We start from the raw sequence: 27,849 nt of genomic DNA on the forward strand, positions 1-27,849 counted from the left end.
AAATGAGATTGTGAACATGCCTGGTGACAAAATAATTAAGAAAAAAAAATGTATTAATAGAGACAGAGAAGTTAAGTATTTGGTGAAGGGGAAAACAGAAAGAGGCTTACTTTATTTACATTGCTTTTTTTAAAAACGGTCCATAGTCAAGACTGTTCCAGCGGAGTGAGCAGTCAGTGTGGAGGTTGACTTTGAATACACTGAAGATCTTGCAAGAAACGATATGAAAGTATCCAGACAAATGCTTAAATCTTACATTTTAGTACACAGTCAGGTCAAACAAACGAGAATGCTGGAACACAACAAATCTTCAGCAATCCAAAGTCAAGGAACATTTAGTTCAAATGGGAGAGATCCCAAAAACATGGCTCACTGATCATGCCTGCAGTTTACATGGATCAATATTACATACACTGTGGAGTCAATAGTATCAAGTCCACAAATAACCAGATCAATTAACTTCTGACATCACTCCCTCCGGAGGCTCTTTAATTCAGAAGTAGCCAAGCATAATCTCTCCCTGGGTTTAACCTATAAGAGTGCAGATCCTAGTGTATTTCAAGATCATCCATCCGTCCGAAGCTCACATCCAGCAAATTTACAATAAATATACATATCAAAAAAGTGTGTATTTCAGTTAAAAAAAATTAAACAGTCATAAACTATCAACACAAAGAAACACTTTACATTCCAGTAAAATGTACAATGCAGCAAGGGGTTGAATGGCAACATTGACAGATGAACCTTACAGAGAGCGGCATGGCCAACAGGTGCTCCAATGAACTCACTCTCCCTGAACCTCTGTATGCAGTAGTCCAACAATCCAAATGCGTGCCGGAATCGTCGGACGAGAACTAGCGTTATTCTTACGATGAGATTTGGCATGAGGCACTGCATTCACATAAATTTGCTGAGGTCTTTAAAATGGTTTGCAATGGTGCATAAATATAATCTGTGTGAATTCTGGCTTTGTACACATTTAAACAATCTATATGTCACTAGCAGTAATGAAATTCCTGTGCTAACCCGTGTTTTTTTTCTGACATGCTTTGGATTTGGACGATGTGAATCAGTAAAATGCTTGGGAGAGGGGCTGTCTAAGGGGCTGACGGGAAATGAGATTAGAGCATTACCTACTCCTATGCAGTGTCAGGGAGAAACAGCAGATTTGCATTTTCATTGATTTGCATCAATTTGTAGTTTCAGCTTTTGAGAGCTAAAAAAAAAATTCAAAACTGATTTTCAAAATAATAAATGTGATTATGACAATGCAGCCGGGTACATTCAATACAGTGGATTAAAAAAAAAAAAAAAAAACTATAAAACTAGAGCTGTATTACAAGGGCCAAAAAGGGCACTGATCAGAAAGAGAAGTGTGCAATGCAATGTTTTTCCTGGGACAGAATGGGCACGCCCCAGCCGTTGTTGTCTTTGTGCGTAAGCAGTAAAACAAGTCAATGGCACAGACGCAGGTCCAACTGTGGGGCCTGAAGGCCCGTTACACCAGAAGGCAGGGATGGAGGGGAGCAGTCCGGTTCAGGGGAATTCAGGGGTTGTGGAACTACTGCATACATGCTGGTTTCTGCCAAGTTAACCAAACTGGAAGAAGAAATTTCCTGGTCCAGATGCTGTAAGAAAAAAAAAGAAAAAAAAAAAGAATTAAGTGAATAAAAAGAAAAGAATCATAAGTGAAGTAAACATTATGAATTCAGATGCTGAGAGTATTTTTTACTGTTGTCTTAATTTAAGACATGTACAAATAAAATTGTGGTCAGTAGGATTTTTTTTTTTAAATGAAGAAATTACTACTTTTATTTTGAAATGATGCATTAAATCATCAAGTGACGGTAACATTTATAATATCTGTATCTGGCCGATACCGCGCTCGTGTACCCGTAATCCATGCAGCGCATGTTTACGTCCAGACGAAGAAAAACTGACAACTGGGAAAACGGACAGCATATTTGTAGTCATCAGAGAAGGATATTTATGAATAAATGCATTTAATAGAATAAAACTAATTAAATATTCACACCTAGCTGCTGTGCACGAGCTCATAAGTCCAACGTGGAGTGGATTGAGAGCGCAGCATCCCTTTTCACAGGAAAATGACATGATTACTGTGCCACTGCACTGGACTAGGGGTTAACGACTTCAGATTTTTGACGTCCTCAGGGACTAGTCGACAACTTTAATGAACAAATAAGCCAGAACTCAAACGCAGGTTTCCTTGTGCATAACAATGGCATATGACACAGCACTCAGTTCAGTTCTTTTGTCGTTGGGTCGTTATATTTCCTCACAGATATCTACTCGTAATCTAAATCTAAATCCTATTTTACATTAGAGAGAGAGCGATTGCGTGTGAATTGCACCTGGCAGTGTCTCTACAATTAGTGAAGCTGTGGGTTTAAGTTACTAAGAAACATATGCTAGAACTTTTCAATTTCCAAGCTATTTTATTGATAAGTCACAGAACAGTGTTAAATACATTTATGAATGTTTGTGTGTGCATTTATTTGTCATTTTAACTGTTGGAAACGGAGCGTAAGTGGACTTCATAGATTTCTTGTCCTGTTGCGACCTCTATAGGCCATAGTCAGCGACTAGTCAACATCAAGCTTAAAGTGTCATGGCAGAGCATTAAAGTCGACTGGACACTGGACAGGGCTTGAAAATATGGACGATAATAAGAAATGTTTCTTGAGCACCAAATCAACATGATTTCTAAAGGATCATGTAACACTGACAACTGGAGTAATGATGCTGGAGTGATGCTAGCTTTGCCATCACAGGGATAAGTTACATTTTAAAATATATTAAAATAGAAAACAATAATATTGGGAAATATTTTTACGGTGTAAAAATATTTTGATTAAATAAATGCTTTCTTGGTGAGCATAAGAGATGTCTTTCAAACACATTTTAAAAATCGTACTGACCCCAAACTTTTGTATTTCAATGGTTTGTTCATTCTGAGCATCTGAATAATGGATGATTATGAAGAAGTAATAAAAAAGCACCGCCTTACATGAATTACCTTCGAAACTAAACCCCCCAGGGCCGCCAAAGAACGCTTTGAAGATGTTGTTGGCATCAAAGTCTGAAAGAGAACACAAAAAAAAAGACGACACGTAAAATCATTAGTCATCACATGCCAACATAGATGCAATTAGTGAAACTCAAAAATAAATAAAAAATTGTGTTGAATGTGTGCTGGAGACAGACCCATGTTCATGTCATCATCCTCCAGGTCGTGGCCGCTGTCATAGCGGGACTTCTTCTTGGGGTCAGAGAGCACAGTGAAGGCCTCGCCCACCTCCTTAAACTTTTTCTCTTCCTCTTTCTGCACCTCAGCACTCGCTCCACTGTGTCGATCTTTGAAAAATACAACAGAGACTGCGTCAGAGAATCAGACAGAAAAGCAAACAACTTGAGGACTTTTACATGCTGCCTATAGAACAGATTTATGGGTAATGTCTAGGGCTGGACCCGAATATTCGCTGGTATTCGATTTGAAAATTTTTTTTTTTTTTTTTTTTTGCACACCTGGGATCCGCCGCGAAACGGTTCTCATTCGCGCTTGAATAAGGCCGGCGACACACTGGCTGCGTGGCGTGAGCGTCTCAGCTGTGTGGCGTGTCCGTTTTTATTTCGGCACCCATGTTAACAGGTTGGAGTTTGCACACTGCCTGCGTGAGACACGCGTGCATGCTAGAAATTATAGAACCGACGCCTAAAAGTGTTCCTGCAATGGGAGTGTTCTCTGGCTAGAGCGCAGAACAGCGGAGTTTGTATGGACCGAAGTGCAAAACAAAATGTATTAGCCTTTTTACCCGTTATTATCAATCTAAATGAATCTCGTTTTTAATTTAATTTAGTTTTTCTTTATTTAAATTTAGTTTTTCTTTATTTAAATTTAGTTTTTCTTTATTTAAATTTAGTTTTTCTTTCTTCAGAAAAATAATAGACTACCTTAAAAGTATTGCTTAATTTAACAGACCTGTGTGTGTGCGCGTTTTATAGCACTAGTGCAGTGTCCGTTCTCGGAGCATATAAGCCCCGTGTGAGGTGCGCCACTTCCCACTCGCGCTGTTCTGTAGTTTACTAAAAGTTCATTAATTCTGAATGTGTCACATCTCACGTTTCCATCTATATTGCACCAAATGCGACACTGCACTCCCTTGTGAAGTCGATTAGATGAACGGTTCTCGAAATAATAAAAATGCGAACGGACATACCGACACAGAGATTCCTGCCTTTATTAGAGAGAAGAATATGTTCAGCCCTCTCTCTCCAAAGCTTCGAAGCTCAAAAAATGGTATTCGGCCCAGCCCTAGTAATGTCATGGGAATTTGCAGATATAGACTACATATGGAGAAAACGCTTTGATTCTTTCAATGAAATATGTACCCGGGTGGTGCATCAGCGCTCGTTTGCGGTAGGCCTTCTTGATTTCATCTTCAGTGGCGTTTTTATCCACCCCCAGAACCTTGTAATAATCTTTTCTTTTGCTTTTCTTCAGCTCTAATTGAGCGTTCTTCAACAAGTTCTTGTGTTCTGAAACACACCACAGATGAAATGAGATTTGACAATAAGGGACATTAAAAACATGTTGATGTCCAATCAAGATGGACACACACCTTTAGTCTTCTCTGTTTGATAAACCTTCTCATAATCTCTGACAGCCTCTTCATACTGCTCTGTGTCCATGTAACTATAATACAAAATGCAGATTAACATAACCGATAAATAACCGTTTAAAGTGCATAGAAAGAACTACAAACGTACCACTGGGCTCTTCTCAAATAAGCCTTAATATAGGTCTCATCCAGCTTAATAGCCTTTGTGCAGTCCTCAATGGCCTGCTCCAGTTTGTTTAACTGAAGACACCAAGAAGAGAGAGAAACATGCGGTAGCACCAAACAATGACAGAAATGAGACTGACACACTTGACCCAGTCAAGGAAACAGGAAAAAGGTCGTGTTTGGCCTTGTGGGGCACTCCAACACTGATAATACATTCAAACAAAATGTACAGAAGTACAACTCCAAAACAAGGAGTAAATCAAATGCTGACCTTGGATCCAACAGTGGCTCGGTTGCAGTATAGCTTGGCGTTGGTTTTGATGTTGTTCGGGTCGATGGTCAGGGCCTCAGAGTATAGGTCATATGCTTCCTCATAGCTGCCATCTTTAAACGCTTTGTTGCCCTCCTCTTTCTTTGCCTTTAGGGCTTTAGCATTCTAGAACAGAGAAACACAGACACGGCACATTTAATTTAAATACTTGGATGCAATCAGTTTCATACTCCTAAGTAATGCTGCACTTACTCGGCAGGCCAGACGGGCCTTCTCGTGGTCTGGCGCCATGCGCAGTGCTTGAACGAAAAACTGCACAGCTTTATCAATGCAGTCTTCATAGTACAGACATAATCCTCGCACGTAGAGGGCGTCACCGTTTGTGGAATCCATCCGCAATATGTCGCTGAAGGTACAAAATAGCAAGTTTTATATTATATTTATATATATATATATTAAAAAAAATAGTTACTAACTGATATGTATTTTTCAGTGGACGATGAAAACAATGTGGGGGGCAACAGCTGATAACAATAGCTATAATATATAGAAACTGTGCAGTCTGAAGATTCAGACTTCAGCTTAGCTGATCAAGCAGTTTGGCCAGCGTTTTAGCATAGTAATAAAACATTATAGACCAACATTTTCCTCACGTACACTGCTAATTTACTGCTCAAGAAACTCAATTCTGAAAGAGTTCAAAAGAAAAAGCACTTGAAATAGAAATCTTTTGTAACACTAAAGGGCAAGTTCACCCAAAAATGAACCCATAATTTACTCACTCTTAAGCCATCCTAGGCATATATGACTTTTTTCTTTCAGCCAAACACAATTGGAGCTATATTAAAAAATATAAAATCACTAGCTTCCGTACGTCAAGTTCCGGCGGAGGAGTGAACCTACATCACGAGTCGGGTCAAAGGTCACTTTTCCGTCGGAACTCGACTCGTGGACGGTCGTTACCGGAAGCTAGTGATTAGTTTATAAAGTCATAAATATGGATATAACGCATCGCTTCGCTTCAGAAGGCCTTTATTAACCCCATGGATTGCATTTATGTGCTTCAAAACCCAAGATACAATTCACATTATAAAGCTTGGAAGAGCCAGGATATTTTTTAATACAACTCTGATTGTGTTTGGCTGAAAGAACAAAGTCATATACACCTAGGATGGCTTGAGGTTGAGTTTTTAGGTGAACTAACCCTTTAATAATGTCATCACTGTCAGTTTATCAATTTAATACATTAAAAAAAAAAAAGTACAATTTAGATCTCACACATGGACATTTTGCTTTTACAGAATTTACAGACAGATTTTTTTTTTTTTAATGCCATGTCAGAACCAAAGGCTTTTTTACAGAAATAACTAAATGGTTTAAACAATGACAAAATCTCTCACAGCACTGTTAGAAAAACTAATACATATTTCAGAAAAGAACTTTCCTTGTGAGCTCTTTTAAAAATATAAATAAAATAAATCATACTTTCTCTTTTAATGGGCTTTTAAGAGAAATTTGATGCATGTAATTTGCTATCATTGAACCAGTTTATGTAAACATTAAAGCTAATGTTCTCTAGATATCAGCATTGGCATTTGAACAACCCCTATATTTGTTGTCCACTACTAAACAAATTCCATAATACTGTAGTGATATTACCTGGCAACAGATTGTGCCTCTGGGTAGCGGCCCAGGAGAGCCAGACACTCTGCTTTCAGCACCTTGAACCGATGACATGCAGATGCAGACTCTAACGCCCGATCCATACAGAACACCACCTGCAGAGAGACAGACAGTCACATATTTTAGGGATGCACCGAAATGAAACTTTTGGCCGATAACAATAATTCTTTATATTTGAAACCTGATAACCGATATATTGGCTAATAAATCTGAATCTATATCATTTTTAGGAGCTTAATTACAAAAACAAATGTCTCACCATTAAAAGCCATGTCCCAAGCACTTCAACACTGGTTCAAACTAGGCTACTGTATATGTTTGATTTGTGTAAGTTTTAAAATTTATTTTACACTCCAATGGCCAACTTCCTTAATAAACAAAAATAAAAATCTATTGCCTTACAAATAAATAAAATAATGCAAACAAGTCATTGGACAACATTACTTGCGAATAAATAATCAAAATGCATATTTATTTGTTGCTATATAAATAAGTGTTACGATGTGGTCAGCATTAGAGCCCGACCAATATTGACTTTTGGGGGCCGATGCCGATATTAGGGTGTAAAAACCCGATATCGATATGTCGGCCGATATTATTTATGTGTATATTGTAATACAGTAGCAATATTATTGATGTGTATATTATAGTACAGTACCTAGGGCTGGATGATTAATCTAAAAGTAATCGAAACCGAAATTCAGAGCCTGTAACCGACGTAATTTTACCAAGTCGGTTATTTCGGTTTTCCCCTTAAAACATATTACCGCGTGTGTAGTCACTTGACTCCGCCCCGTCCCTGAACGCGCGTCTATTTCGCTTCAAACGCTCGCTTACGCGCGTCCTATTCGCTTTGGACGCGCGAATGGATTCAAAATGTTTAAGCGTAGAACTAGACGCGATAGACGCGAATTTGACGCTCTATTCGCGTTTGCTGTGAACACAGCATAATGAACAGGCTGCGATGTCAAGATTGCAATGCTGGAATGTGTGTGTCAGAGTGAGAGAGGCACGGGCGCGATCGAACAGTGGAAACATAAAAACATCATTCTTCATTTTAACATCAACGTCAATTTGTTCATACAGGACATCATTAAAACTGCAAAGTGTTTAGCCTACTTATATTTGTGTAAAACATTGTGCTTTTGTCAAACTGTAACCTACAACTGTCACCCAACCAAAATCACACACACACAGTGTACATTTTTAAAAATCAAATTATCAAAAAGCAAAAATGATCTCATCTTTTGGACATTCATCATATTGCATTGGTTTTCATTTCTTGTCCTAAAACAGAGCACTAATCTTTTTATTTTTAAGTTACACATTCTACATTGATTAAAAAAATCAAATCAAATGTTTTTAATGGTAGTATTATTTTATACAGAAATAAATTATTTATAATTCAGATGAGAAGTTAAAGTTAATTTAAATTTTAAGGAAACAAATATATTGATCTGAAATATAGCAAATTAATTTTAAATTCATTCAGGTTACCAAACATATCTCAAGGCCTTTTGAATAAAGGGTGGCAGTCTTTCATTATCAACTGTTGTTGTGGATATACTGGAGAAGTATTTGTTCTCCATTTGAGTGAGATGTTTTTATGTGGCTAATTGAGGAAAGTGCTTCCATATATTTTATTATTAGTAGTATTAGTTCAAGAATAAAATAAAGATATCGGATTGATATCGGTATCGGCAAATAGCCAAAGCTGCGGCATCGGTATCGTATCGGAAGTGAAAAAGTGGTATCGGGACATCCCTAACTCTTTCATTCGAAAAAATAACCGTGAACGTATTTACAGTATAAGCCTTGCCAGTGACATAGGATTTTTTTTTTTTATAATCGTTCAATTATCGTAATCGAGGTAACTTTTTTGATTAATTGCGATTATGATTTTAGCCAAAATCGTCCAGCCCTAACAGTACCAGTCAAAAGTTTGGACATACTTTCCCATTCATGTGTACAGACCTTTGACTGGTACTATATATAGAATACACGGTATACATAAACAGAATATATATATATATAAAAAAATAAATCACTCAAATGTGGTGATCAAACACTTGTGACACAAAGATATGTTAAGATTAGGGGTGGCACGGTTCACAAAACCCACGGTTCGGTTCGTATCACGGTTTTAGGGTCACGGTTTTCGGTTCTGTACGGTTCTTGTTGTTGTTTTTTCTTTTAATCTTTAACACTCCAAAAATGTACTTCAGCATATGATATATAGCTGAATTATCTAATTATTAATTTATTTATTTCATAAATGGGGTGTGTTTGCAAAACGCAGCTTCTCATTTCCCGTGGGCTGTGTCGGACAGTTATTTGTCACCACTTTTTGCCAGGGTTGATATTATGTCCCAGCACGGATGTACCAATACAAATAAATAAAACATTTCCAGTTAACTAGCAAAGTATTCGTTTCGTTCGTTTGTTAAATAAGAAGCAATCTAGCGCTGAAATGTGTTTTTTTTAATCAAGTGATCAAAGTGCTCGTTGCCGTTGCGATCAGTGGCGCTGATACAGTGTTCTCGTGGCTCGCGCACACACCGCAGCGGCCGCACATTCTTCACTCAGACGCGCGCTTCAGTCCGTTGAGGAGACTCTAGGCTACTCTATTCGTTCCGATGAAATCACAAAACAAAATTCATACAAATCTGTCCCTGCTTGATATACAACCGCTGATAAACATAATCGGTTTTGATGAAAAAGAAAAATATATACGAGTGCAGATTAGAACTCAGAACCTTTGACACGCTTGGCAAGTTCTGCCACTGGACCATTAAAGTACATACCGGTACGTGGAACAGTCGATCTATGTAGCCTATTTATTCACGTGAAAAAAACAACATATAGCCTAGTGGAGTTGATCTCATTAAATGTCTAAGTAAACCCAGTGTACTATTTAAATCGATTGCTGGACATTGTAATGTTATTCTACATTTGTCTGATTTATGATTTAGCATTGTATTAGCAGTAGCACGGGCACAAGGCTACATTGCGCATGCGTCGAACCGTGCGAACCGCGCGACGCACACACGCACCGAACCGAGACAAGCGAACCGAACGGTTCGGATGTTTTTTCATGTACCGTGCCACCCCTAGTTAAGATATGCAGGGTGAATGATAGAATGATACATTTGAGCTGTAACCAAACTAGTTTGCATTGAATGTTCTATTCTATATTATATTCTAATACTATTGCATAATCTTCACTAATGACTTTGTCTTAATTTAGTCATGTTATATAAAAAATATCTTGTATCAATAAATATATCAAAAGGGTCACTGGCCAAACCCTATCTTTTATTATTGGTCTTAATTCCTCTAGTAAAAAGATCTGAGTTCTTCCTCCACTGGTAGAGACTAAAGTAAAAGTAAATATAGCTGCAAAGCAGCCATTATCGAGGCCAAGCGCAAAAAAAGAAAAGACATGCCAACATGGCTGGGAGTGTCAGACCAACTGCAGCAAGGAGCAATTAAAGATGAATTCAAGCAAAATGGCTGAAAAATCATATACATTAACTAAAAATACGATTTAATGGATTATCACTTTCGACCAATAGGTGGCATAGTTACAAAATTGATGTGATGTGGTCAGAATGAGGTGACAATGACAAACCTTAAGACCAGTGGCATTACAATAGGCAGATTTATTCAAAGGTTATTAGCATTTTTGGAAATTTTGTTATAACTTTTTACCACAAGGTGACGCTGCCCTGAAACTTTGAGTACCTTCAAGGCATGGTGCCGATGACTCATATCGAGTTTCGTAACGATTCACTAATGCGTTCATAAAGTATAGCATTTTATATCACAGTACTGTTTTGAAGTCAATAGGAATTTCATGTTTTGTTAAATTATAGCGCCACCAGCTCAGTCCCACCATTTTTTTTATGTGTCCTCAGAGTGATCCCATACATCTGTGTCAATTTTGGTGAAAAATCTCAATTCGCTTCGGAGTTATAGACATTTATATGAAAAAATACAAAAAAAATTACTGACACCTGACTGTGATTGGATTTTACTACCCCTTACTATCAATATTTTGACATTTGGGCATTAAAATATAGCCAACGACCTAAGATTCCAAACTTCTGACGGTGGTTTCATCTCGATTGGTCTAACGGTTTCGAAGATATTGTCAAATGTTTTTTTAAGTGCTAAATCACAACACTACACAAACCGTAAGGTGAAACCTAGCATGTTTGGTATCGTTGGACAAGGTTTCAGGAACCTAAGGAGATGAAATTATTTTCACTCCGGTGAAAATAAGTCAACCACACCCAGAGTTATAAGCATTTGAAAATGTAATTTTACCACTAGGTGACGCTGGTTCGAAACTTCTGAGGCTCATTCAGGGCATCATATTGATGACCCATACAGAGTTTAGTAATGATACGTTCATAAAATACAGCATTGTGGTACAAAATTCAAAATGGCTGACGCCTAAAATGGTCGATATGGACAAATTGTATATCAGTCGACTCGGCATGACGCCCTGAATCCAACGATGATTGGACAAACTGTTCAGAAGTTATAAGTAAAAATAACCATTTTTCGTATCTCCGGACCAGTAGGTGGCGCTGCGCCGAAACACATGTAGCCTCAGGTCATGCTTGTGATGACATACCAAGTTTGGTCTGAATACGATAAAGCGTTGCGGAGACACAGCCTTGTATCCGTTTTCGCAAGCGCAACGTAAAATTAGTTTGCAGGGTATTCGAGAACAATTTGATGAATAGACAATATCGAATTCCATATCTTTTTGTCGGCATGGTCTGGTTCGATTTTCGTGAAAATCAGAGCAATGGCCTAAGAGGAGTTTGAAAAAGTCAATTTTTCGGATAATTCAAAATGGCGGACAAATTTTCATGACGGAAAAAGCAATTGAATCAGCTTGAGCTAAGGAATCATGGGAAATTTATTTGATTTTTCTAGCCCTTATGATTCAAAAGTTATTAGCATAAACATGAGTGAAACTTTGGACAGTTGGTGGCACTAGAGGGATTGAGTTGGAGACTCCATTTCAGACTGTCTATCAGTGTGCCAAATTTCATAACTTTCCCGCAAGCAGTTCTGTGGGCTGCCAAGGAGAAGGAGAAGGAGGAGGAGGAGAAGGAGAAGGAGAAGGAGGAGGAGGAGGAGGAGGAGGAGGAGGAGGAGGAGGAGGAGGAGGAGGAGGAGGAGAATAGGTGCCTCCGCATCTTCGGTGCTTGGCCCCTAATACCATAATGAAAACTAGTTTAATTGCAAAATGTACAATACTTTTATACCATTTTAAATTAGTCAGCAAAATGTACTAAATGTGAAACTAGGCTACCCTTTATGCAAAATGGCCCTATATAAAGTATTATAATTATATAAATAATTGGAATATTGCTTGATGTTGTAACGTAGCATTATAGGCAGAATGGGCTGACACGGTCTACACCGGACGGTGTTAATGTCTACACGGACGAAAGTTAATGTGTACGCATCTTACTGTGTCTGAAGATACCTCCTTTTACTGAAGTGAAAGGGTTGGCTGGTGTCACTACAGTGACATGGGTCGCCAGTAGCAAACAATGGAGCGCTGGGCAAACTACGTAGTTACACAATTTACAAGCATTTTATCCATGTTATATGTTCTGTAAAAAAAATTTATTCATATCGGCGGCCTATCTGCGTCATATACGGCGATACCGATATATCTGCGACAGGCTCATATCGGCCGATAAAATTGGCAGACCGATAAATCGGTTGGCCTCTATTCAACACACACAAAAACGAGGACATTTTCAGTAACCAATGTAACCGAAACTAAACGGCGTCTCTGCGCATTGAAAGGCTGTCACTCAGCACGCAGCATTGTTACGGCAACGGACTGTATTTGAGTGAGTCATTAAACCGTTCATTCAACGAACACGTTCAAAAATGCTGATTCATTAAAAGATAGATGTAATGAAACAAGGTGTTAATTATTTTAACTTTGAGCTCCACTTTTCAAGGCTCAGCTGACCAGCAATGCGTCGCATGGGTAACGCTGAAGCTTCACTTAAAGGGATAGTTCACTTTGAAATTAATTTTTGGTATGTTTTAGCTTACCTCAAGGGCATCCAAGATGTAGGTGTCTTTTTTTCCGCAGTAGTTTCAATTTTGATATTTTTAGGTCAAACCGTTCTTGTCTGTCAGTCATATAATGCAGGTCTATGGTCATTATCTCAAAACACAAGCACAGAGTCCAAATTAAAACAATTCCCGTCGTCCAAATTAAACAATTCCCCATCGTAAGTACACATTGATGGCCATTGATGACAGTATTTATATCGTTTTTACCTCTTATACGCAGCCATGTCGAAGTGATCTGATCTGACGTGTACGCAGACTGGTGCATAGATACACACTAGACGTCGCCTTGTCTACGGCAGTTCATTGGAACGAATGTCTTTAAGGCGACATCTAGTGTGTATATATCTATGCACCAGTCTGCGTACACGTCAGATCAGATCACTTCGACATGGCTGCGTATAAGCGGTAAAAACGATATAAATACTGTTCGTTTTCTCACACAAACCGCTCGTTTCGTGTCTTAGGCCATCAATGTGTACTTACGATGGGGAATTGTTTAATTTGGACGACGGGGAATTGTTTTAATTTGGACTCTGTGCATGCTCTTTGAGACCGTGACCATAGACCTGCATTATATGACTGACAGACAAGAACGGTTTGACCTAAAAATATCAAAATTGAAACTACTGCGGAAAAAAAGACACCTACATCTTGGATGCCCTTGAGGTAAGCTAAAACAAATTTCAAAGTGAACTATCCCTTTAATAGAGACCAATGGCATTGATTCAATGTGTGACTTGATTTTTTTCCCCTGCGGCTTCCTCGCGCTGTGGAATGCTGACCAGCTCTGACCCCATTCATGGTAAAAATACCCTTAAACGTTGATGATACAACAAATATTTCCTTTCCTTGGACACGGCAACCTTTTCACGAATATATATGACTTGACCTCAAAGACAGACGCAGGTAATCGCACGCGCTCAGTCGATCTCTCTCATTCACTGTCCGTTTAGGCTTAAGTGCAAATCTACGACGTACAAATCACCATAGCCCCTTTCACACAGCACTTTGAACCCGGGAAATTGCCGGCAAATTGCCAGAGCGCCTTCTGTGTGAACGCAAACTCGACCCGGGATTTATGCCGGGTTCGATGCCGGGTCGGGACCTAGTAACATTGCCGTGTTCAGTCCCGGAACGCGCGCTGTGTGAACAAAAGCCGTAATAATGCCGTGTCGTAGTGATGACGCTGAAGCGCGGGATCGTTCGCCAGCTGTGAAACGGTACGTAAAGCGCAATTTTATGATCGAATCAGAGAAAAAAATGCACAAGCGTGGTTTCTCGAGAGAGAGATCGCAGCTCATAAGCAAACTTAAGACGCTGCTGAGATTACAAGTCCAGGGTTCGTACACATTTTTACCATTAAATTTCCATGACTTTTCCATGACTTTTCCATGACTTAAAGGTAAATATTCATGACATAATGTTCAATAAAACGTCTGTGTATACATGTAAAATAAGAATAAAAATCCATGTTCAAATTTACCACCCCATATCTTGAATAAAATAAATGAACAAGCAATGTTTTAATACAAAATAAATTCCTAAAATTCACGGGCGGAGATGCGGGTGGATAATGAACTCCTTGCGGGCGGGTAACGTTAGTAGCGGATGGAAAATGTGCTTGAAGAGCTCTTTTCCAAAACACGATAAACGCCATTAAAAAAAAACAACAAAAAAAACGAGATTGTCCCTATTCACTGCTCCATCAATGTTTCATGCCAAATAGCTATATTTCCTTGTTTAAAATGTAGGCCACTGCAAGATGCAATTTCTTTCCAAATCGCCGACCCTATTTTTAGCCTAAACGGATAAATCCTCTCGACTAATCAGAATTAGGTGAACGTTCTATCTTAACAGATCATTATAAGTCCTCAAAATGAGTCAAACTAATCTTATATTCTCTCTCTCAATTTTAATTGTTTATTAATAAACAAGTGTGTTCTGTGTCGACTACAAAGACGAAGTTGACTGACTCGCGATCTTCTTAGTAGTGAACACGCCGGAGAGAAATGCACATTTCATACGGATTAGGCTCAGGGTCCGAAATTAACTTTTTGGCTCACCTGCCACGGGGACTGGTAGATGAAAAAATCCACAAGCATATTTTTTACCGGCCAAAATAATAAACAGCCTTTTTTTTGGTCACATATAGCCTACATTCATTTCAGTACTTTTAATTGAGATAATAAGGTAGGCATATTATGTTGAATACAAACATAAAAAAAATTGTCCAGAGCAAAATTTGAAATGTATAATAATAAAAAAATAAAAAAAAATAATATATATATATATATATATATATATATATATATATATATATCAAAATGAGAGAAATATATGAAATATTACTATCATTGGGGTGAAATATATATATATATATATTTTTGTCAGTTTTGTTTCCTGACTCATGTGGAAGGGAAGGCAGAACGTACTCGGTAAGTTACTTACGTAACTTCGGTTCCCTGAAAGATAAGGGAACGAGTATTGCGTTGCAAACGCTATGAGAAAACTAATTTTATCGAGAAAAGAACGGCCATGGTGTGTAAAGCAGAAGCAGCCTGGCCAGCGGCAGAGTATGCACGATCCGCGAGTGCTGAAGACGCTCTGCACGGCTTTGATGAGCAGGACACAAATGGGCGGCGACCGCTTCTTCCAGTGGCGGGAGCTTCACATATCCTTTTTTCTTAGCGCCGTCAACAGATAGAACGTTAACTGTACGTACACACCGCCGCCGACTTGAGCTGCAAAGAAGCTCTGGCCGCCCTGTCAAGAACGCTTGTCAAAAAGTACAGGGAAGCTTGACGCTTGTCCGCTCTGAATAGTGAGTGCGCGCGCGCGGCCGGGGCTCGCTCGCTCACTCGCTCTCTCTCTGCTCGTTCTTAAGAGGCAGAAGAGCGCGTGCGCGCTGACAATTTTATTATTTTGGTATGAACATTCACCTTAGCCTTTTGATAGCCTTTTGAGATATACTCGCCAAACGGAAAATCCACCCGCATTTGGCGCTTGGCGGGTGTTAATTTCGGACCCTGATTAGGCTACATCGTTTTATTTTGTTTTGAATGGTTCTGTTTAAAAGTAGAGATTTCTGTAGATAATAGATATAGGCCTATTTCAGTTTTGTTTAGGTCTGTGAGGCGAGTAGGCTACCTTTTACGCTGAGTTTCGGTTCATGGATGATGAAGTTCACTCCTGCGCCTCTGTGTCGTGATTATCTATTTTCTGCTATTTACTTTTTATTTATTTATTAAGCAATTGGTTAATGAAACATATTTTAAAATCAAGATACAATTAATACAAAACGAAATTCGTTTAGAAAGGCTTTGTGCTTTCTGTTTGAGGTCTCTGTGTAAGTTTTAAAGTCTTTTAGTGCCGCTTTCAGAGGACTCATTACCATAATGGAATGTCATGTAATGTTGTTTTTTCCTCATAAATGCGAACACGGAAAATAAAAGACAAAAGACATTTTTTAAAAGGATAAATCATCCATATTAATTTGTATATATTTTAAATGTTTAACAAAGAGGCAAAAAGTCAAAAAAAATCTGAAAATTCGTCGATATTTTTTCTTTTTGATATATTATATTATTAATAATAATAATTTGTAGGGCGGTGGCTGAGATATAAACCTACTAACGTCCTCCATTGCCATGATTTTTGGAATGACTGATCGCGAGAGGAAAAAAAAAAGTTTTAGTCGCTTAACATCGGTTAATGGAAACGCCGTCATTTTGCAATAGTTATTTAGCGATATTTAGGAGAAAAAAAAAAGTTTTGCTCAAATCTGTAATGGAAAGGCGCATACAGACGGTAGCTATATAGCATATATGAAAACGCAAAGCAGCTTATTTTCATTTGAAGCACTGAGCTGAGGACAGCGACACAAGAGCCACACAGGTATGGCTACTTAGTCGCTGTCCTCAGTGCCGCAGAAAAGCGCTGAAACGGACATGAAAGGGGAACCCATTTCTTTTGGCCCATCTAGTTTTCTGGAGGCCCACCTACAATCAAAATCCGCCGCAAGTGAGTCACGTGATTCGACTGATCACCCTAACGAAAAAAGTATTGCAATTTGTTTCACCAATATTATTAATTAAACAAATTCAAGTACACGGATATTTTGAAAAACAAATTTCCATGACTTTTCCAAAACTTTCTGAGTTTATTCATTTTCCAAAACTTTTCCAGGCCTGGAAATTGCCATTTTAAAATTCCATGACTTTTCCAGGTTTTTCATGACCGTACGAACCCTGCAAGTCACATCGATGTCACGTGTCTTTACGGCATTTTTACGGGTTGTGTGTGAACGCACTCTCTGATTCCGGAAAATCACTGGCAGTGTGAATGAACCAAAATCAAACGAACCCGGGTCAGATCCCGGGTCACTTTATCCGTGTATTTTCCGGAATCTCTGTGTGAAAGGGGCTCATGATAAACAGTCTTGTTATCATTATTAACTTATTTAACATTCAATACACATGCACAAAGTTCAAAGCAAGGCGGCTATAGCCTTATGAAAAAAGAAAACGCAAATATCACGTTTGCTTGCGTTCCTCTGCGGTTGGCCTGTCAGTAGCACGGTACTACAATATTGCGACAGCGTACATTATAAGCAAAAAAGGGTTAAAATACAAAAATTACATTCTAAACCTGAAAACAACTGATTGCTTACTATTTTAAAGCAGAAATTAAAGCGACTAAATTAAATTATAATACTTTTTTTTTTAACCTGTACGGTAAATGAAGAACACGCATTCACTCGTCTGAACTTAGTAATTATATTACATTAATGGGCTATTCCAACAATAGTGACTTTACTTTTAGTGCTCTCATAAACATGATTACTTGTAGAATTTTAAACCTACACTTAATTTCGAACAAAAAGATATTTTAGCAAAAGGTGTACTTTAGTCAGAATTATTGCGCTCCTATTCTACTGAGTTCCATCTGTTTGACGGGACTTTATAACATTTACAGATAAGGACCATGAAACATTTTCTCTGCTATTTTCCATGTTTTGTCCTTAGAAATGGGTTATTCGCCACTGTAAAGCGACGTGACTGGCTGATGGTTCCTGAGAACAGCGTGTTATTAATCAAATAGTTGTTGCAGCCATATTCACAACATTCTTTTATAGTAGTGTTGTCATTATAATTGCATGTAGCCTATATGACAGACTGACGTTGCACTTAACTGCATTTTCCTTTTCGAAGTGATTTCAATCATATTTCAAGCAATTCAAAACCTTCATGATGCATCTGTTCTCGGTCTCAGCTGAAGGAAATAATCCATAATTCATCGGGCAAATGTTCTTATCGGGTCGATATAAAAATAAATAAATAAACATATCGCCGATATATTGTGCATCCCTAATGTATTTATCTGTAAATCAGACCGGCAGCAGCTAGAAGAGCAATCTCACCATCCTGAAGTCTCGTTTTTCAAAGCTGATCTCGGCCATGCGCTCATACTCCAGGATGGACTCTGCGTTCTTCAGCTGCAAGAGAAACAGGAGGTCAGAGGCCTTTTGAATGATACTTGCCAAACCATGGATGTCTGTGAGTGGTATTTATGGTAACTCTACCTCCTGCTGGGCCTGGCTGTTGTCTAGTTCCAGCTCTAGAACCCTCTGTAAGCAGCGGCTGGCGGCCATAGCATTGCCAAGCAGCAGGTGGCACTTGCCCTCACGCATGTGGCCCTGTGGAACAGAACCATAATGATGAGTGATATAAAACGTAAATGTAGTCAGCATGCTTTTGAGTGCTTTTAATTGTGCATTTGGCATTTTATCAGTTCATGCATTTCAAACTTTTTTTTGTCAGACGAACCCCTTTGACCAATAATATTAACTAGTGATGCACAGATTTAAATTTTTACTGAACCAAAAAAACTAAAAAAAAAAACTAAAATAAAGTTTAATAAATTAATCAAATTTGTTTAATGAATCAATTTTATTCAGCCAACACCTAAGTTGTACAAACATTAAAAATGCACATAAAGCAGATTTTATATTTACTTCTTAAATATATATTTTTTTAATACTACAATCTGTTGTTGAAATATAATAATTTAAACGCTGTAATAAAATAAAAATAAGGGATCATGTGACCCTGAAAACTGAAATATTATTACAATTGAATTTTTTAGCTGCATTTTATTTTTGATCAAATAAATTCAGCCTTGGTGAAAATATGAGACTTTCACAAAAATATTACGGACCCCAAACATTTGAACTGTAGTGTATATTTAAATTAAATTAAATGTCATGTCACCGTTTCAGTGAATGATTTCAGCCTTCCAAAACCATTTCAGACAATACTGAAAAATTGCTGTTTTATCTAAAATGTTTGGTTTCTGAATTTAAGTGCACGACTAATATTTACCTAATATATTTGATTGCTGATCAGATTTTAAAACAACATTTAAACAATTTAACAACACATTTACAGCTCTCTGATGTCAGTTAACCGTCACATGACATGCAGGTAAATAAATATTTTGGAAAGCGTTTTATTTTTGCTTTTATTTAAAATTAATTTTAATGTTTTACATTATGATTTCATTAATTATTAGCGTTTCCTCAACTCACGTACCCACTGCAGTTCCCTCACAAACCCCAGTTTAGGGAAACCCTGAGCTAGACCATGGCTCCAACTGGAACTTTTTGAGATCCTAAATGCTCAGAACGTCAAAGGGGCTCCAACCCTTGACGTCTCACCTTCATGAAGGAGTCATCTAGTCGCACGGCCTGCTGGGAGTCCTCCAGTGCCTCTCTGTAGCGACTCAGCATCATCAACGTGGCTGCACGGTTGCCATAGTAACTGGCATTTTTCGGGCACAGGTCTGTTAAAAGGACACAAACCGAAGATGTAGACAGACACTTCAGTAAGAAAAAAAAGTGGTATAGGTTTTGGTAATCTTTTTCTTTCTAAATCCAGAGGTTCCTTTCTGGCAATTAAGTTATAGCCTTCAAGGAAAACGTGTGGTAAATCATGTGCCTATGAGAGAACATTGAGTCTAATCTGAGGGCAGCACATGAATCAGAAGCGTGTAGGAACAAACCAGCACCATAAAGGCAATGCAAAAAATGCCTACAGAAAGCTAGTAAGACAGATAGCGAGGGCAGGATGAGAACAGCATAAACTAGATAGACAGCCTAGCACACTTTTAAGGGTTCTTACCGATGGCCTTGGTGTAGAAGTTGAACGCTTCAGGGTAGTCCTTCTTGACATAGTAAGCATTTCCCTGCTCTTTGAAGCCTTCAGCTTCCCTACAGATTCAACACAAACACAAATATTACACCGGAACGTTCAAATCTGTACTGACGCAGAACCAGAGAAAGCAGTTATCATGTATAGGTGTTAAACAGCTTCACCAGTAGTCATTTCAAACACAGCATCTTTATTTCTGTGTTACAAATATTCATATTATAACAGAGGTACTGTGATAAAAATTACAGTTCAGATATAAACACAGATGTCTATTGGTAGCTATCAAAATCGAGCAAATCACCTTTTGAAAGTAACTTGGCGCTTCAAACCATTATATTGTTACACCAGTAGGTGGCGACAAGTGACTTAATATCCTTGTCATTGAATCATTCATACAAGAGATTCATTCAAAAATGCTTATTTATCCAGTAATTAAACAAGTCAAGTATTTGTGAGTCATTGAATCATTCATTCAAACCAAGTTTTTTTATTTTTTATAATTCAGATAATTTAGGCCAAGACATTTTAAATAGACTGCAGAAATTAACAATTTGCCAGAACCTCTTGTAAAGTAAATTACGTTATTTTGTTTAGCTCTTCAGAATCTGTTTGAAAAATAAAAAAATTTAAATTGTGATTCTCAATTTGTCCAGAATCTTGCGGCTCTAGAAGCTGTTAGAAAATAGAAAAAATGGTAAAATAGAAAACTTCAACCAGAGGGTCCTCTTTGTGCTGCGATATGACACAGGTCCTCACAAAAAACAGAGGATATAGATCAGAAAACACTGCTGGCACATGCATATCACGTCACAAATCTAAGACCTCGGAAGAGTGGGCTGTATTGTCAGGACGCAAGCATTAGAATACCTGCCTACAGGAGTAACAAATAACAACATGTCAGTCACGGTGTCTATTATTTAGTGAATACATTTCTGAACTAAAGCTATCTGGTAGAAGCGTACAAAGTCAGATTAGCCTGCTAAACATAGATCCTTCACTACCAACCAATGGTGTCTGTTTTAAATCAATCAAAAAGACACCACACAGATGTATAGTCAGGAGGGATAGAGTGGTTTCTGGGAAAAAGTATAACATGAGTGGGGCACAAGGACACCATATTTCTTAAAGGAAAAGTTACTCTTATTTTCACAATGAAACTTAAATCTATTGAAGAACCTTTGTGTTTTTTGGCTATACAACAATGACCATGTTAGTAAAGTTAAAAACAAAATAAAACAACACTCATGAATCTGAATCATTCTTGCGAGTCAGTTCTTTTCAAAGACCTGGTTGATCCAGCTGAGACGTTTCACAGCAGAATCGAGTAATTAAACATTACAAGGTAATGTATAACAAATTATTCAAATGAAACAAGCATGGATGGATCGATCATTCACAATAAGATCTATAACATCCATGCAGAAAATTGATTGGGTGAATTTTCATTTGGTTCTTGAGACTTTCGGAGCCTTTCTTGAGTGTTAGCATTATTAATTTAGTTGTATACAAGTATACATTGACAATGAAGCCATTCAATTCTCTAGAATTGGAGTGATTTCTCTAGATTATCGTTACCCCAATGGCATCATGTTTGACTTATTTACAAACCACTGACTAGGACCCGTTGTCACAATGGACAAGGAAGTCAACATGCCATCTTCCTCAAAACTGGTTTACATATGAAGGCTGAATATTGTTACGTCATGTGGTCATATTTGTAAAATATGGGTGATTTGGGGAGAGTTATGCTACTTATTGAGAGTGCAATGTGTTGTGTACTTGCTCTCTTCTCTCTCCCTTCTGCTAATTGGGTTCCAGCTGATTTTCATGAGCTGAGTGAATGTTGCAGAGATCTCAAGCCCTATAAGGCCCCGTTTACAGGTACATGGTTATTTTGAAAAACTGAGACATTTCCCTTCGGTTGTGCCCCTCGCTTACACGCCAACGGAGAATTCGCCTCTGAAAACGATTCTTTCTAAAAACTCCGGCCAGAGTGGAGATTTTGGAAAACTCTGTTTACACGTAAACTGAGAAAAACTGAATTTTAGGCAGTCGACGTCACAGTATGCGACAGAACTTGCACTGCGTCAAAGGTGCGACCTATATTTTCGGGATTCTGATTGGCTAACATGGGCTTGAGCTTCTCGTTACACTGCCACCTACAGGTTTGGCATGCTCTTGACGGCATATACACGGGTTTGTGTAAACGAACACTTTTCTGAAAACGTGGGTGAAATGTCCGTTTATGAAAATAACCGGCCATGTGTAAATGTAGCATAAGGCTGCGTTTACACTTGGCATTAACATGCGCCCTGTATCCGGATGTTGTCCACATACACATTGAAAAGACAAGTGTAAACGCGCTTCTGATCGGAATGTTATCCGATCAGCGTGTTCAGGTTCTGAGGTAGTCGAGGACGCATTGTGATCGGATCTCAGTGTAATGTAAACGCAGTCCAGCCATCGTGTCTGCATTCACATTATTTGAATTAGAATCATTTGCTTAATCTGGTGTTTTGTTGCTTTTCTGGATCAGGGAAATTAAAGCCCATGCTGCAGGTTTTTTTTTTTTAATATAACCTTGTATGAAAATACCATATGAAAAGTAAATGCAGGATTAAAAATTGTTTTGCAAGACATAAGAGCACAAATTTAATAGAAAACGTGACAGTTTCCTTGACTGTGTTGAAAAAACGCTTTTTTCCCCCCCATCGCGTCATATGACGCCACATGAGGGAGTCGTTCGCCGGCTTTGCGTTCGCTCAGTGCGGAGTACGTTGGTATTCAGTTGGAGCGGTCATGATTCAGTGTGTTTTCAGTGCTTATTGTATTTCAATTAATCATCGTCGTGGTAAATGATTGTGAATTATGGCCTGTCAGGGCATCGAGTCCACAGGTTTCCGAATAAGAAAAAGGACGGTGCGATCTTCCATGCGTTTTGTGCAGGGTAAGAGACGGGACTTCACTTCTGCTTCGAATAACGCTGTAGCGTTCACTATAGACCAAATGATTATAATCCCGGCGATATGTGGACACTGTCCCGGCTCCTTCATCGGGTCGCCCGGTGACGGTCCGCCGTCAGCATGTGGTTCGGCCGCCGGCGGGAAACATGACGCTCACGGATCCGTCAGACATCACATATTGTACATCTGTTTTACAAAATGTGCCTGTCTTAATTTAATTCATTAACATATCCTACATAAACTTGTAATGCATTTATGTGTTTGTAATTAGTCTGCAGCCAACACTTATTATTATTATTATTATTATAAATATAATATATTATGTTCTATAATTCATTTTCAATCTGTACAAACCGACTTTAATGTTTGTGTTGGCTGTTTCTACATATAAAGTTTTTATACAGTAAGACAGTTGTGATTGTGATCATTTTTTGTATCCATCGTCACCAAATGGGTCAATTCAAAGCCTTTATAAAGTCCCTCTTCCTCTGGAAACTGTCTCCTAATGGCTGACACACACAACACATGCAGGTAAGGGTCTAAATACTAGCTTTGCTATTGCCTGATACATGATGATAATAATCTGTACAGTATTGTGATCTGAGCATAGTGTTATACATATCGTCGGCTAACGTGAATACATCTATAAGCTAACACTGTTCTCTTGCCCTGTTCTCCTCACACAACTCACCGTTGTTCTGTCTAACCCTGGCCTGTCCTGCTCACTTGGCTTCATATCAGGCTCATAATTATATGATATCATCATATATATCAATTATATGAATTATATATATCATACGAGTAAACATTTAGGCTACAATTCCCCCAGCTTTCCGAGCTGTCATTGCGATCCATTGCTTTCCTATTGTTTACTTTGACCGCTCTCCCTCATGTTGCGTCACTTCCGGTTCGGCGGTTTTCAAATGCGGAAGTAAAATTCTCACAAAAACGACTCCAGAAGCCTAAATAGCGTTTTATTAGTATATGTTTATATTTAAATCTAGTTCCTACATTATTTTTCTATACATTGGCTTACTGGGTACTAGGCATGTGCCGGTATCACATTTTCATGCTGCGATTAATTGAGTGATCTTTTATCACGGTATACGGTATTATCACGATATTTTAATTGCACATGAGAAACAGATGGATTTGGGGGGGGATGTAAAAAATTAAATAAAACTTGCATCACAAGGTGTAATTGTGATTGTCAAAACATTTGGTAACTAAACTGAATTTTATTAAGTTTAGTGACAACATCATGTTACAATGATTACATGGTACAATGACTGGTAGGCTACTGTTTGTATTGCTTAACACAAATTTAACGATTTCAATTCAATACTTGGGATTTGATTTAAATCTTGATTCAATATTGACTTATTTTGGATAAATATTAGGAAGGCTACAGTAGATAGCCCACATGTTATTTTTTCTCATGAAAAAAAATATCTCACATAATGCTATGTAACCATATAGAGCCCTATCAGCTGGTATTATTAAAGGTTACAAATAACTAATTAAATCAAATATAATGTGGTTTTCATTATAATAACAATTATGTAATGACACAAGTAAAAATATAATAAATATGTAAAAAAGTGCAGTGAACATATTCAGCAAAATACTCCTCTTTATGTTTTAGTCATCTAACATGCTGCTGGTCATTAAATAGTTTAAATGTAACGTTCTGTGACACAATTGTTCTCCTGTTTCATATCAAAAGTAACCTGCTCTGTCTTGTTTGACGGTCTTCGTGTCCTCTTTGCTCCGCGATTTTTCTCTGCGTGAGAAAACGGATGTGTGGCGTGAGCGTGAGGAGTCTCGCGCTGAATGCGTCGAGTTGGCAGCTCTGCTTTTAGAAGCGGGATAGATCGGCGGCGGCCATAGACTGTAGGCGGCGGCGTTCCTCCTTCCGCCATGCTGCTTCTCCATGTGAGGACTGTTTACATTAGACTAGAAGTGCGCACCGGCCGCATGCTTATACACGTGGCGATTGTTTACATCAGAGTGCGCACGTGTTTCGCGCAGCATAGGCAGTGCTTGTTTAAGCGGTTGATGGAAAATAAGCTATAATGCGCGTTCTAAAAATCTAAATTCGGATCTATTATTTTTCACGGTATTTTAAAGTGCCCGCGATAACAATATCGTGCATATTCATTACCGCGATTTATCGCATTACCGAATACCGGCACATGTCTACTGGGTACTCTAACCTGCAGCATGGGCTTTAAGTAGCGGTCCGTCTTTTTCATTAGATTTATCATAATTTCTTTTAATTTACAATATTTGTTACATCCTCTCCTTCCCCTAGACAAACAGGGAGGTTTGTAACAATATTCTGGAATACTCCTCAGGGGAGGTCAACAGTCAAGTCTACTTAAAGGGAAACTTAAATTGTCATCATTTACTCTCCCTCATGTTGTTCCAAACCTGTATGAGTTTCTTTCTTCTGTTGAACACAAAGGAAGATATTTTGAAGAATGTTGGTAACCAGAGAGTTGATGGCCTTTAACTTCCATGGTATTTTTTTCCTACAATGGAAGTCAATGGCTACTGTCAAATGTTTGATCACCAACATTCTTCAAAATATCTTCTTTTGTGTTCAACAGAAGAAAGAAACTCATACAGGTTTGGTACAACTTGAGGGTGAGAACATGTTTATTTTAAACATGTTTATCGGTGAACTATCCCCTTAATTGCACACCAATGTTCAACCTCACACTCTTCTCTGACAGACAGCAGCTGTAGAGATGTGTGTGGTCATGCAAATATAGTGTTTTATTCAGACCTACAGCATGATGACGTCATGTTCACACCCTCCGGGTTAATCTGTAAGCCAAAACCAGGATGGTGCTTTCTCAGAGAGAATGCTGTAATGTGAATCATTTGTAGAGCAGGTACGTGAGCGGACAACAATTTAGATCATTGCATTCAATAAGTCTTGAAATGTAGTAGGTGTTTCCTATACGTGCCTGTTCACTTTTTCAGTGGCCTTGGTTCCAGAAGTATTTTTTCCCACAGGGATTTTAAAAAGGTATTTGTTAAAGAGTTAAGGTTAAGCCATGAACCAAACCACCAGGTGAATCGCATTACAAACTTTGAGGGAAAGAGCTGCAATCCCATACTCCAATTAAACACGATGAAGGATACAAAATAGGCATATAAATGCTTAAAAACCAGTTCATCTATGGATAAAGTGAATAGGATATTTACTTCCAGAACCCAACTGGTACAATTTTTACGTTCACGAAGCCCAAATGGCAAATATTTAGAGTATTGGTAACCGTAAATATTTCTACATAAAATAGCATAAATTATATAAATTTTCATGTCAAGTATATAAAGTTCATCAAGAACATCAACAGGTTTGTACTACAACATTACAGTTTTGTGTGACTCGGTAATACTCTAACTACTGTTCGCATGAGGAAAGTTATGAACAAACACGAGGTTGACTTTCTGGCGCGCGTACAGTTAAGGTAAACCGATCGCTGATAGTCAACGTACAAGTTCACGTCATGCGTCCGTCCGTCCATAGACACTTCAGACACATCGAAAGTTCTAGAAGTGAACGACTCGTTCTAATAAACGAGTGCTCATACACAATGCTTCGGTGTTCAAATTAGTGTCTAACCTCAACGACTGTGACAAGTGTCTAGACTAGACTAGAATGCCACCTAAATTGGCAATGAATAAATATAATCGAAATGCCAAATATATTTAAAGAGACAGTACATGTTAAGGAGGAGTGTCTTTTAAAAAAAATAAAACAGAACGGTGACTGAGGATGTCATTCTCCAGAACGTGTCCTAAATCAGTACTCCGAGTGCGTATAAAAGTCAGAATGCTTACATTTAGGGATGAACAGTACCTTTAAGAGATACATTTTAAAAAATCTGCGAGTTTTACAAAAATGTTGACAAAAGCGTCAGAAGTAGAGGCCCCCAATGTTACGATACGAGACCCGATATGAGGTAGCCAACAGAACGTCATTTCCTCTGTAGACTCACTCTATATGCATGTGCATTTTTTGTATTGTAGTCACCTAACTTACTCGGGATATCATTCAACAACTATACATGTTTCTAATATTGGATAGAACAATGCAATCGGTGAACAATTGTATGATTCGGCTGTCATGTGTGCGGGTTTAAGAGCGTCCGCATTGTGTTCTTAAGAGCATGATGATGTCACGTTGTCTTCAACCTAATTCTAACCCTAAAACTGTGTCACGGCGAACAGCACAGCTGTCGTAATAACACGATGCATGGCACCCTTGGTCGTCGTTTTAAAAGGTCAAAGCTCATGCAAGATGTATAAGAATAACAGCAGGTTAATCGCAAGGCACCCCAACACTAAAAGCAGCTGCCTGGCACACTAGGCCATGGACACCCCTTGATTTTCAAGTTATGCGGCAATCACGATCTCAGGGTCCTTATACATCTGTATTCCCGATCGGACCTTCCCTAAAATCCAGCTGCCGCACGGACGGATCGGCCGGACTCTTATTAAAGTGATCGATCTTTTCGGGTACCTCTCTAACTCCTCGTCGCTGGTCAAGTCCATCTCTGGATCCGCGGACGAGTCGAAGTCAACAGTCGCCATTTTGCTGTAGAGAGGCGGAGAATGAGATGAGGCATGTGTGCCTTTCATACTGCCTTCAGCTCCGCCTTCCGCAGCCGTGCGCAATATGCCCATAGTAGGTCAACGGATACGAGAGCCTGCCAAAAGATAGTGTGGAGAAACATCTTTTCAACATCAACATACAAGTGCACTACGGTTTAACTCAAAGC

At 38.5% G+C, this 27,849-nt stretch overlaps 1 protein-coding gene and 1 long non-coding RNA gene across 3 annotated transcripts; both read right to left on the bottom strand.

The window, feature by feature from the left end:
• Nucleotides 1-76: 76 nt before the first annotated feature.
• Nucleotides 77-27,769, bottom strand: dnajc7 (DnaJ (Hsp40) homolog, subfamily C, member 7). 2 transcript variants are annotated; one of them, XM_082136740.1, is made up of 14 exons: nt 27,591-27,769; nt 20,061-20,149; nt 19,598-19,722; nt 18,464-18,577; nt 18,302-18,376; nt 6,739-6,857; nt 5,332-5,485; nt 5,080-5,244; nt 4,792-4,883; nt 4,644-4,717; nt 4,414-4,560; nt 3,229-3,378; nt 3,041-3,103; nt 77-1,628 (listed from the first exon to the last, which is right to left on the bottom strand). In XM_082136740.1, exons 1-14 carry the CDS (start codon nt 27,752-27,754, stop codon nt 1,591-1,593), a joined length of 1,569 nt encoding a protein of 522 aa, XP_081992866.1. In that variant the 5' UTR covers nt 27,755-27,769; the 3' UTR covers nt 77-1,590. The 2 variants fall into 2 exon arrangements, with proteins under 2 accessions (XP_081992866.1, XP_081992865.1); XM_082136739.1 differs by having other exon boundaries at nt 3,032-3,103; nt 27,591-27,745.
• LOC309474498 lies at nt 11,716-13,702 on the bottom strand. Its single transcript, XR_014197332.1, has 2 exons — nt 13,577-13,702; nt 11,716-12,807 (listed from the first exon to the last, which is right to left on the bottom strand). It is a non-coding gene; the product is annotated as an uncharacterized lncRNA (long non-coding RNA).
• Nucleotides 27,770-27,849: the final 80 nt, after the last annotated feature.

This window comes from Leuciscus leuciscus (assembly GCF_965113295.1).
Source record: "Leuciscus leuciscus genome assembly, chromosome: 1".
NCBI classification, from domain to species: domain Eukaryota; kingdom Metazoa; phylum Chordata; class Actinopteri; order Cypriniformes; family Leuciscidae; genus Leuciscus; species Leuciscus leuciscus.